At 40.7% G+C, this 12,840-nt stretch overlaps 1 protein-coding gene across 12 annotated transcripts in view; it reads left to right on the top strand.

Annotated features, from left to right (window-relative positions):
• The window catches only part of KMT2C (lysine methyltransferase 2C), a 193,399-nt gene that overhangs the window by 146,562 nt on the left and 33,997 nt on the right, over positions 1–12,840 (top strand). For 11 of the 12 annotated variants that reach the window (XM_071560791.1, XM_071560795.1, XM_071560794.1 and 8 more), the window contains 8 exons: positions 4,701–4,805; positions 5,159–5,206; positions 6,366–6,503; positions 6,673–6,705; positions 6,787–6,906; positions 8,947–9,085; positions 9,337–9,551; positions 9,664–9,737. In XM_071560791.1, coding sequence (XP_071416892.1) covers positions 4,701–4,805; positions 5,159–5,206; positions 6,366–6,503; positions 6,673–6,705; positions 6,787–6,906; positions 8,947–9,085; positions 9,337–9,551; positions 9,664–9,737 — 872 coding nt within the window. The remainder of the gene's footprint in view (positions 1–4,700; positions 4,806–5,158; positions 5,207–6,365; positions 6,504–6,672; positions 6,706–6,786; positions 6,907–8,946; positions 9,086–9,336; positions 9,552–9,663; positions 9,738–12,840) is intronic. The other variant, XM_071560789.1, reaches the window with a different exon arrangement.

Below are 12,840 nucleotides of genomic sequence, written 5' to 3'. Positions count from 1 at the left end.
TACTGCTGAGAGTTTTGCAAATAGCCAGAGAGTTGTAAAGTGCTGCTGAAAGGGCAGCTTCACACAAAAGAGCAATTAAAACCTTACAGTCTCCTCCAGATTATTTTTTTCTCTGTGTCATGTAATATATGCTGTTAGCTAGAGGTGTCTTTGTAATCTTAAAAATTGTTGCTATTTCTTCTGTAAATTAGTTAATTTGTGGCTTGCATTTGGGCTCATCCTCAGAGTTTTTCCATCTAAAAATGTTTGCACACATTGATACAGTTTCCTCTGTCCAGAGAGTCATTTGAAGAAGGATCACTTATTTGTGATTGTTACTCAGTGAAAATCTGCTAAATGAAAAGCAAAAGATTACCTTATAATTAATATTGATTCTTATACAGTGGAAATTTTGAGTATTAGAGAAATGCAAAAGTTAATTTCCCCTGAAGGGGAAGCTGCTAGAAATGGAGTGGTTCACAGTTTGCAATTCCTTAGAAATGCAAGAAGATAGGCTCAGAATGGCTTTTTTCTACCCCAGCATTCTTTTGGAGCCAGAGGAATACAACTTTAGAGGTCCTTACTGGCCTGTCTGACTGCAAGACTGAAATCACTAATTGTGTTCATGTGTTATGGTACTATATGGTTTTAGAAACTCATTGTTAATTTTATGTTCTGTTTTTCCAAAGTTTGAAAGTTCTTTGTAAATAAGCAGCACGGTAAAACTTTGTAATTTTCTCCTCTTTTTATTCAGAAATAAATAATAGTGAGGTGGCTATTGATGCCTAAATCACTAGCATTGGTTTTAGTGGGTAACCTACTGTTTTTCCTATTTGACATATGAGAGACTCAAAGGCCAGGGCTTTCTGGCCATAGGAATGTTCTCAACAACAGTTGTCTCCCAACTGTTCAGATTCCCAGCCAAAACTGTGTCCAGATGGAGCTGTTTGTTGTAGTTGGAGCACCAGTGAGTGAAGTCATCTGCCAGTATTGATCAGTTCCAGTGCAATATTTCGCAGCTCTTTCCCTGTGACTTTGTGGGACACAGTTATTCCCACAGTAGCATCCACATGTGTGAGACAGACTCATTTTGGGTGGAGGAGACCCTGGTAAATTGGCTAATTGCTGAGCGCTCTTCTGGCTGGAATGGCAGAGCTGGAGGTCAGAACAGTGTCCCGGGGCACCTGGGATGTTTTCATCCTCTCAATACAGACCTGGCTGTGGAGCAGGAACAGCATGAACTGCTTTGTTCACTGCCCTGAGAGGTTGTGGAACTGCATTTTCTTTCCTTATGCTCTTTTCGTACAGTACCATTTTTCACAAGGATTGTTGAGTCATCAGAGTCCTTAATTGCATAGGTCTTTTCCACAAGGAAAATGTCCTTCTCCTGGAAACTCCACTTGTGTAATCCTGAGTTTAAGGGTGAGATATATTTTTTTCATCTTCCAGATCGCTCTCAAGCATCTGAAGAAGTGACTCTGCTTTGTTTTTCAGCACATGCACAAGGGCTGCTGAGGGAGTGCGGTGGTCAGTGTGCTCAGGAGCTCACAGAGCATTCCAGGGACACATTCTGTGGTTTGTTCATCTTACAGCTTGGTTAAGGGTAGCCAAAGCTTTTGCTAGCCAAGACTGATGGTTATAGGCAGAACTGGCCAGGAGGGGGGTTATGGAGTCCTTTGTTCACTGTTCAGTTCTAGCAACTGTGACTGAAGTGGTTTTTGGGCTGCCAGCCCTGAGTTCTGTCTGGCAAAGAGGTTGCTGTTTGTGTTTTCAGAGTACAAGACCCACCTTTCCTGTGATTTTATAACATGTGTGGCACACTGTGCACTGTATCGTGCATGGCACCACCCTTAAAACCATTTCCAGGACAGTGCTGGAGCAGAGTGCAAAGGTTTGCTCACTGGAGAGGGAACACAAGCACCACATCTCTAGGGTCTCCCTGGTTGAAGGTGTTGATTTGGATCTGTTTCCTCCTGGGGACCGTCTACATCTCTCTTGAGTTTTCTGACTTGTGTGTCGCTGGTGAGAAAGAGGCCACTTGGTGAGGTGTGTTCTGTGAGGGCTCTGGAAATGTGATCTCTCCTTTAGTTTGAAATAGCTTAAATTTAGTGGTTTTTTTTCCCTGTAGATGCTGAAAAAGTAATTTGTTCGAGTGGGGTCTCCAGAGAATGGTGAAGAAATTCTTCCTAGACAAAAGGAGAGGAGTTGTCTGAGTCTCTGCAACTGATTCAAGTGCTGCTGGGACATTTTATAACTAGATACATTACTGCATCTTAGGGTGGCTGCAGCCTTGGGAGAGGCATTTTTATTATTTTAGAACTTTAAAAAAAATAAAAGTATATGCATTGGAGGGATAAGGATCTCAAGATTGCAGTAGAACTGTGCTCTCTTAGAGATCCAGCAATACAAACAAATTTTGCTTTTTGCTTTGTCTCAGCTTTCATCTCTATTCTGAAAGAGTCAAATTAATGAGCAGTATTGAGCTATTTGTTTGGCAGCAGATGTCAACCAGCTATTGATTCTGATCTGAAGCAGCTGACTCAAGTGATTTCGTTGTTTCCAAGATAATATTTAGCATACATGGAATTAAAACAACCTAAAAATAGAAGAAAAAAATACAAATATGCTTTAGATTAGATGTCTTATGTGATACTTGTGGATCACAGACTCTGGCCCTCTGCTATCACCAACACTCAGCCTTTTCGCAGACTTCAGAACCTCCATTTTGAAAGCAGGTTGCTTTTTTTCCAGCCTGCTCCTCTCATCAAAGGCCACTACAGAATCTGATTGCCTTAATAGAGGCTCTCCAGTCTGAGCCTTGAATTTATTCATGGCCAGTTTTTAGCTGTGAGTGTAAACTCCTCAGTTATCTTTCCACCTGAGCTCTTTCCAGCTCCTTACACAATATTTGTCTTCAAATGAGAAGTTGATTGTTTAGGGACTATCCCAACACAGGACTAAGGGCTCTGGAGAAAAGCCCCATAACAAGATACTACAGAACAATTAAAAGTTTCTAATACAGTTTCAGTACTTCTTTCATAGGGGCTTTTTTTCCCCTTCTACTTACCTGCCTTCAAGTAGGAATTCAGAAAAGTTAAAGGGCTGAAGGCAGTCCTTGCCTGCCTCCATCTGAAGTCATTGTATCACCCTGTGGTGTCTGGTCTCAGTTAGTTACTTGCATCATTGGACCAAATTGCCAATGGAAAACAAGTATCTCAAAAACCCACCTAAACAAGCTGAACATAGGTTAAAAAAGCCCCCAAACCAACCCACCAAAATCCCTGCAAGGAGGTTCTGTTTAAAACCTTACATTGAACAGTACTTTTTGTCAGCTACACAAAATGACTGCCTGCAAAGTGATGTGGTTTTGAGGCACATTTTAGTAATTTTGCTGATATCAGTAGGAGCTGTTTTTCTGTATGTGCATGTGGATGAACTGGTCTGCACTGGCACATTGATCCACCTCACTGAGAGGCAAATACAAAACATGATTTAATTAGAATGTTATTATCTTGTCTGCATTGCAAAGGATAAAAGTGAAGAACAGAAAGAGTGGAGTGAAGAAAAGTAGTTTTTGTTTTGACTTGGTTAGTGGAAGATGGGAAAAGGGTCATCTCTGAAAATCAGCAGAAGGAACTTCTAATTTACTGTTAAATTTAGCAGCTGGGAAAGTGGCCTCATGATACAAGTAAATCCTTGGCACCAGGCTCTGAATTAAGCTCTTTACTTTCCTGGGGCAGTTGGGTTGTAACAGTGGGAGAAGACATCTGTATATGTGTGAAATATGTGTGTTGACTTTCTGGTCCCTCTTCAACCTGGCCATAAATTTGTTTTCCACACTGTATATTTTATGATTTGTATTAATCCCTTTATTCTGTTTAATTAGGTGTGTATTTACCATCCCATCATGTTTCATTGGTCTGGCAATGATTGCTCATGTAGTCATGATAGTTTTTTTGAAAAATATTTTTCTCAGCTTTCATTTATTTGTCAAACAATTTTTGCAAATGTTGCACATCTGTAATAGTCCTAAACAACTAGTTAATAAAACCAGATGGGCCATTTAGAGGAATTTCTCTCTAATGAATTGGAGGTCAAGAGGATAGTAGTATCCAGAATTTATTATTTACTATTAAAGAATTTATTGCTAGACTGGGCCAGTTTTTCCTAGATAGCAACAAACACCACATTTCTAGCTCTGTCTGTTCTTGCTTCGTCAGGATTTCTTTTGAGCTTCAATTTCCATTTGTTTATCCTTCTTACTCGTAGATCAGAGTGTAGTAACTAGTTGCTTCTATATTAAAAAGGAGAGTGATGGCAAAAGAAGTAATTGATTTACCTTTTAAAAAAGTATTTGTTGATTTACCCTGAACTGTGTCCTTTATAAAACCTATTTGTCGACTTTTACAGCCATAAGCCTTTGTGTCTTAGAGTTTGCAAGCTCGCAGTAGATGTTGAATATTTTTTTCCCTCTAAAATCATTCAGCCTTTCCTCCACGTGGTGTGACTACATTAGCACTTTCAAAAATCCTAAGCAGTGTAAGCACATGAAGGTGGAGCAGCCCTGGCAGGGAGAGGGAGCTGCTCAGCAGTTTCTCAGCCCAGAGGCCCTTACAGCCTGGTAAATCTGTGTTTGGGTTTACAGCTCAAGCTCAAGAACATCACCAGAGTCATTTAGAAATGCCACAACTGGTTAATTTTCTTTATTGCACCTTTTGCAGGTAATGCCGACGATCCTTTAGCAGATCTTTCTGAGGTCTTAAACACTGATGATGATATTCTTGGGATACTCTCTGATGATTTGGTAAAGTCTGGAGATCATTCAGGTATGTACATTTAGAAGGTCTCTCCAGTATTTGTTTTCTTTTTTCCCTCCCTCTTTATTATAGATGTATTTGTTATACTGTATCTATGGGTTCTAGGTAATTTCAGATGTAATTTTCATATCTTAAGAATACCATGGTTTGGAATTATTTTATTGTGTTCTACCAAAAAGAGATCCCCAGCCGTGTCAACATTTTGTTTTACTTGGCTCTTTGCTTTGCTGCTCAGGAGAGAATAAAATGTAGCTGCTGTTGTCTCTCATACCTGTGTAGCTTTTTTCAGCATGCAGCTTTTTCTTTACTTTTTTTTGTTTTCGTGTTGTAATCATCCATTTTATCTGGTTTGGGTCCTGTAGGTCTTGATTTATGCACTTTCCAGGTTGAGAACTCACCCTCCCCATTTGGTAAGAATGCACAATGGATGATCCCTGGTTAGCAGTAGCCCTCTTTCCTAGTGGTTTTAGCTGAAAGACCTGCATGTGTAGAAATTAGTGCTCCTTGACTGTGTCACTGATTCCTGCTTTCATCTTCCACTCTGTGGTGTGTGACTCTAACACGACCTATAAACTCTGCACTTCGCCTTCCAGAGTTTTGCTTCCAGCTGTTAAAAACCTTCCTGAGTTTTTGTGTGTCATGATACAAACCCATGCATTTTCTTGCTGCCACTGTTAGTATTACTTCCTGTAGTAGTGTGTAGTTTTTATCATAGTGATGTATTTCCGGTATTAAAAGCAGTTTTATCAATGTGAGTATATTAAAGCATGAATAAAGCAGTCAGCATCAATCCTTTTCTTTCCACTGGGTAATGGTTCATCACTTTATGTAAAATACAGGTTGACAATAAGTAGAATGGCATGTTTCATTATTTTCAATTTGGGTTTATTAGGTATCTGTTACAGAAATATACTTCAAATACTGAAGGATTTAGTTCTTTTTTTCCCCCTCAGATTTTTCTCATTTGGGAGATTTATTGGCTTGTAAAGGACGTTAGGAAATTTATGTAGCAAATTATGTTTTCTTAGTACCAACAAATCAATCACTTTGATGTAACCCGTAATATTCAGGAGTTGTTTTTGAAATAGAGACTTCATAACTTGCTTTATATTGGCTACACTTCCACAGCATTCCAGTAGATATTTAGTGTAATATTTGAAGTGAAGAACATTTGGAGTGAACCTTAAAGTACATGAGGATGAACCATGTTTTGCACTGGTGTGATTGTTTTTAAAATGTGAAAAATAGTTATAGTGGAACTACATGCTGAAAACAATACACTCAAACCCATGCTATACCTAAAGTCAGTAGTCTTATTTCCCATTCTTCCAGTTGCGTTATATTCAGTTAACATTCCTCAAACATTACCAGGAACTGGAGGTAAATAGTGGGCAGTTTTGTTCACTTTTTTAAATGAATGTTTTGGTTTGCCCTACCATTCAAATCTTTTAAAAGTCCTGGTTTACTTCATAGCTCAGCTCTATAGGGGAAAAAAAGGGTTTATGCTCATTATTCTATACCAATAAATTTTGCTATTCGTGTCTAATTTGCTATTCTTTCCTCCTTCAGCTGGCCTGGATATTGGTCCCATCTCTGATGATCCTTCTTCTCTGCCTCAGCCAAATGTCAACCAGAGCTCACGGCCACTGAGTGAAGAGCAGCTGGATGGAATCCTCAGTCCAGAACTAGACAAAATGGTCACAGATGGTAATTCTTTAGTCTTTAATCGTGGTTTTCTAGAGAACTTAAGTAGAAATAACCACTCCCACCCCCAAGTGACTCATCTCTGTATTCTAACATACTTATTTGGAGTTGCTTGTACTTTTATTGGTTCTTTTGATGATTATTTATTCTATATTGTCTTTATTTTGCCCAGGTGCTATTCTTGGCAAACTGTACAAAATCCCCGGTAAGTGTTGTAATCTTCATTGTCTTTTAAAAAACACAGTTCATAAGCAATGCCAGCAACTTATGCACAACATTTTTCCAGAGCTGGGAGGGAAGGATGTTGAGGATTTGTTCACAGCCGTGTTAAGTCCAGCAGCCACGCAGCCTCCTCTGCCACAGCCTCCACCTCCACCACCACAACTTATGTCTTTGCACAACCAAGGTATGTTCCTCTGGTACTTTTATAAACAGCAGCCTGGTCAGCAGAGTTGTTTAAATGCTGCCATGGGAATAGGACACACCTTAATTTCTGCTGCTTCCAAACTGTGGAACTTGCCATTGTTCATTTGTGAAATATTACTCTAAACCTGTTCTGAAGGGGGTATGTGATTAAAATCCACATAAATACTGCTAATAGGTAAGGACAGATATTTGAGATTTTTCTGACATATCTGCATTATTTTTGCTGACACTTCTGTAGTTTTGAAATTAGTCTGTGGTAAAGCATGTGTTCTCTTCTGACTTCACTCTTTAATTACTTTTGAGTACCTCCTCAAGGGTAATGCAAGAGTCCACATAACACTAATTTACTGAGTCTTAATTTCCTGTAAGTATGCAGTTTAACATATTAGCTAGTCCTATTAGAAAGAAGGTTAAATAATTTTGAAATGTATCTTGGACATTATAGTTTTTTTTTCTTCATTACTGCTAAAATTATCACGAGTTGATACACCATATTCTTGCTCTTATGTTGAAATCAAGGGGCGATTGATTTTACTTATTGTTGCCAGTAGAGGTTTTTTTAAGCAGTATGTATGAGAATAATGAAATGTGCTCCTTTTCTCATCAGACGTCAGCTCTGAGCTCCTATAAAGAGAGCCCATCCTGTTATACTGCTACTGCAAAAAGTAGTATGCAAATTGATTTCACCAGTGAATTAATCATAAGAAGAAAAGTCATTGGTTTCCTAGTTGGATGAATTTCCATAAAAAGCAAAGACTTCAAAAACTCTTAGAAAGGAGAGAGTTTAAAGCAAATAATGAGGTGATTTAAAGGAGCAAATAATATAGATATCATTGCCTGTGTCCCAGGTACTTGAGTACTTGGAGATAACTTCAGCATTTGAGCTCTGTAAGATTGTTCAACTCCTCCCTATGGGAACTGCCACAATTACAGAGTTTTAGATTTACTATTTGGTTCCATTACAGTGTAATGACCCACATGTTTCTGTGAGATAAACTCTTCAGTAATGGGGAGGTTTGCATCGAGTTGCAGCAATTTCAAATAATAGTGTCTTCTCACCTGTGATCCCACATGCACACCTGAGGCCTGACTGGCCCTCCAGGTCTCCACAGCTGCTGTGTAGTCTCTGTTTACCAGTTAAAATAAAGCACATTCTCTTAAATTTGGTGTTACTTCCATCCAAACTGCATTTGCTGCATGGCATATGTAACCTATGGGTCAGAAACACTCCTAAAGCATGAGGGTGGTACAGAGTCATCCTACAGATGCACCTCGTTCCTGAGCTACTTCTGTGCTTTTAAGGAAATACTGGGGCAACAGTTATAATCTCAATTAAGTGATAGGGATCCAGAGTCCAGTGTTAATTCTGTGGAGTAACATCTGCAAATACCATCTGCTGCGATGAATCTGCCTGTGCCACATTTGTAAGATTGTAATCAAATAAATAAAATTTCCTGGCTTCGTACTGCTAGACTGGACATTTAATTAGAAAATGCTAATGCTCATTTGAGTAGAGTTATCTGTTTCATTGGTTACAAATTAGAGAGTTAGTGGATAATGAGTCTTACTTTGGTACACTGCTCAGAAGTCTCAGAAGAGGAGATGTTTAATTCAGGTGGCAAATGATAATCCTGCAAGGACTGCAAACCATTCTCCATGCTTGCTGCTTGGATCTGGTGTGACAGACACGAAGACCATTAGCTTTTAAGAACGTATCTCAATATAAAGTATCATAGCATGGGCTACTGCAAAAGTTTTGGAAATCCATTTAACCAATAGATTTTAGAGGGAAAAAAATTCTGTGCAGGGATGTAATACATTAGAAAAGAATCCCTTAAGCTTGTAGGGAAGCAATTTAAACTGATTTAAAATCTTTTCCAGAAGTGTAAGGTCAGTGCTATAAAATTTTAAAGCTCTTAGTTTTACATTGGATGAGACATTATTTTCTCAATGAAAACTTCCACCTCTGCCTTAGGAGCAGTCACCCTTTAAAAAAGTAATTTAAACTTCTTCCTTCTAGGAGAGAATGCCTTTCCAAGAGTGCCCCTTATGAATGGTCTGATTGGCCCCAGCCCTCACCTCCCTCACACGGCCCTGGCTGCTGGAGGTGGTTTGGGCACCTTCTCTCCCATTACACAGCAGCCGTATCCTGATGCCAGGTAAGTCAAGTTGGGGAATAAAAAATGCTTAGTATTTAGTGTATTTAGTATAAGAAAAAGTATTAGTAACAACAACACTTGGAGGGTGTTGTTGCTAATACTGTGATATTATTAGTTCTTGACAGCTACTACCAAAACTTTGCATTCCTGCAGCCTGGTGAAATAACAAACAGGATAAGTACTTTGCTAGTTGAGGGCTGTGTGTTGTTTTTATGCCCTCTATAACACAACCCCCTTTTGTGATTTGTCAGGGATAAGAACCCAGCGTTCAATCCAATGGTGAGTGATCCCAACAGCTCGTGGGCTCCATCTGCCCCTCCTTTGGAAGGGGAGGGTGATACCATGTCCAATGCCCAGAGAAGCACTTTGAAGTGGGAAAAGGAAGAAGCTTTGGGTGAAATGGCAACTGTAGCCCCTGTTCTCTACACAAATATCAACTTCCCTAACCTGAAGGAAGAATTCCCAGGTAAGTGGTTTACTGAATTGAATTATTTTGCAGCAATTTAAGCATCTTGATTTGAAAAAGTCTAAAACAGACTGAGCAAAGCCTTGTGTATTAACATGTTTTTTGGTTGCAGACTGGGCTACAAGAGTGAAGCAGATTGCTAAACTATGGAGGAAAGCAAGCTCACAGGAGAGGGCTCCTTATGTGGTAAGAACAATTACGACCTGCCTTTGCATGCTTTGAGAAAACATACTTCATTTATAAGGTCATTTTTTTTTTCCCAATAAATCAGTTCTAGATTTCATGCAAGTTCCCTTACTCCAAGAATGCATTTGTAATTTAACTACTAACTCTGAGTACTTGTACCTGTATTCTTTGCTTCTCAGTTCTTGGAATAAACTACATTCATATTATTCAGTCTAAAGATATCAGCTGAAATGAGAACATCTGTGGTTCCACTGCCTCTTGGCTACATTTGTTTCATGCCTCAAGTCTTCTCTGCTCTGTCTGTCTCTGCACACGATCTTACCAATTTCTTCAGAAGGATAAATAACAACTAAAATTACGTGATTTCTGTCTCTTCCATCATCCCCTCTCACTGTGTCTATTCTTTTTTGCCCCATTAGAGTTGCTGAAGCCTTTTACCTGTCAGACTAACAATTCCAGCTGTATCAGTGCTCACATCCCTGCTTTGCTCATTTACTTCTACTCTCTGTGTTCTTGCTTTACTGTTCCCCTTCACTTAGTGCTGGAAACTCTTTTGGATATATAACATATTGTGGGGAACATGAAAGACTCTGTTTTTCTTTCCAAAATTAGTCAGCTCCTTCACATCTGAGTCAAGTGAACACATGTATTTGTGCAGCTATGTGGAGTTACATGGTCATTGACTCCATTCTGCAGAACTTCCACCATTCAAAGGGTGGCTCTTGTGCTTTGTTGAAGCCTCTGTTGAAGCCTGTCCACATCCAAATCTCAGATTCTGTATCACTGATCGTTTTTGACTTTTACCAACCATTGTTAGCAAATGTACTTTTGTTTAATTTCCTGTCACATCTCCATTCTGTTCTAGTCTTTCTCTTTTCTTTGTTTCTTCATGCCAGCAACTGGAGGATCATTCTCACCCTGTAGATTTCTGTGGATTATGCAGGGTTGTGTTTTCAGGCTCTCAGCCTCCCCTCCCCTAACCTGCACTTTTTTGATAAAGTCACATCAGTAATCAAATTTAATTCCTATACATGTGGATGGCTCAGGGCTTAACAGTGCCAACATGAGCTCCTGCTTTCCAAATTTAAAAATTCCCCTTAACTCTGACAACTTTCAAGAGGATAAATTATACCCCAAACTCAGTGTGGTAAGTGCAATTCTTAATCTTTCTGAAACCCTTTCCACTTGAAAGAATAGTTCTGTCTTTTTTTCTTTGTATTGCTGAGGCACCCTCATTACTCTGCTATTTATTCAGTGTTGCAACTTCAGTACCTTTGGATAGAATCATAGAATCGATTGGGTTGGAAAAGACCTCGGAGATCATCGAGTCCAACCCTTGGTCCAACTCTAGTCCATTTACTAGATCATGGCACTCAGCGCCACGTCCAATCTGCGTTTAAAAATCTCTAGGGATGGTGAATCCACCACCTCTCTGGGCAGCCCATTCCAATGCCTGATTATTCTCTCTGTAAAGAATTTTTTTCTGATCTCCAAATTGAATTTCCCCTGGCAGAACTTAAGCCCGTGCCCCCTTGTCCTATTGCTGAGTGCCTGGGAGAAGAGACCAGCCCCCACCTGGCTAGAACTTCCCTTCAGGTAGTTCTAGACAGTGATGAGGTCACCTCTGAGCCTCCTCTTCTCCAAGCTAAACAACCCCAGCTCCCTCAGCCTCTCCCCATAGGGCTTGTGCTCCAGTCCCTTCACCAGCCTTGTTGCTCTTCTCTGGACTTGCTCCAGCACCTCAATATCCTTTCTGAACTGAGGGGCCCAGAACTGAACACAGTACTCAAGTTGTGGCCTCACCAACGCAGAGTACAGGGGAAGGGTCACTTCCCTGGTCCTGCTGGCCACGCTATTTTTGATACAGGACAGGATCCCATTGGCCTTCTTGACCACCTGGGCACACTGTTGGCTCATGTTGAGCTTCCTGTCAATTAGTACTCCAAGGTCCCTTTCTGCCTGGCTGCTCTCCAGCCACTCTGTGCCCAGCCTGTAGCGCTGCAGGGGGTTGTTGTGGCCAAAGTGCAGGACCCGGCACTTGGCCTTATTGAACTTCATCCCATTGGAATCAGCCCATCTCTCAAGTCTATCCAGATCCCTCTGCAGAGCCCTCCTGCCTTCCAGCAGGTCGACACTCCCTCCCAGCTTGGTGTCATCAGCAAATTTACTGATGATGGACTCAATCCCCTCATCTAAATCATCAGTAAAGATGTTAAACAGGACTGGACCCAACACAGACCCCTGGGGAACACCACTGGTGACTGGCCGCCAGCTGGATGCAGCTCCATTCACCAGCACTCTCTGGGCCCGACCCTCCAGCCAGCTCTTAATCCAGGAGAGGGTACACTTGTCCAGGCCATGGGCTACCAGCTTTTTCAGGAGTATATTATGGGAGACAGTGTCAAAGGCCTTGCTGAAGTCCAGATAGACCACATCCACAGCCTTCCCCTCATCCACCAGGTGGGTCACCTGATCGTAAAAAGAGATCAGGTTGGTCAGACAGGACCTGCCCCCCCTAAACCCATGCTGGCTGGGTCTAATCCAGATGTCTGTCATCTTGTCCATGCTATAATTGATATTGGTTGCTCCTGTGTAATATTTAGAAGATAAAACCCACTTACATGGATGGTATTTACCACTTCACAATCATTTCTATGACTGATGGTTTTATTTTTGGTTGTTCTTAACATGTCTTCATGATGGATATCCAAAAAGCAGCAGCAAAAATGATTTGCTTTATGTTTGGGAGGAGAGTGCATGGAAGTGTGTGGTCATGCACACCAATATTTACGTAGCAAGACATGGTTAATTCCTCTCAGAACAGCCCTTTCACTAGTGCCCTGCAGCTGTTGCTGATGTTCCTGGCGTTGTGCACACAAGAAGCTGCTGTAGTGCCCCTCCTGAGGGACTTACACTCTGGGGCAATGAGTAAAGGCTGAAATAAAATTCACAAGTGTGTTAATAAATTTTGACTGTAGACTTTTTACTTTCCTTAGTGTGAACAATCCTATCACTTGTAGGGGGAAATGACACTGATGTTTCTGCTGCTATGACACTGGTGCTCTCAACCATGTCCCCGTTTCATTGCGGGGCGGGGGGGAAA

Source organism: Pithys albifrons, chromosome 7, assembly GCF_047495875.1.
Source record: "Pithys albifrons albifrons isolate INPA30051 chromosome 7, PitAlb_v1, whole genome shotgun sequence".
NCBI classification, from domain to species: Eukaryota; Metazoa; Chordata; class Aves; order Passeriformes; family Thamnophilidae; genus Pithys; species Pithys albifrons.
This window is presented reverse-complemented; position numbering and strand designations above follow the sequence as displayed.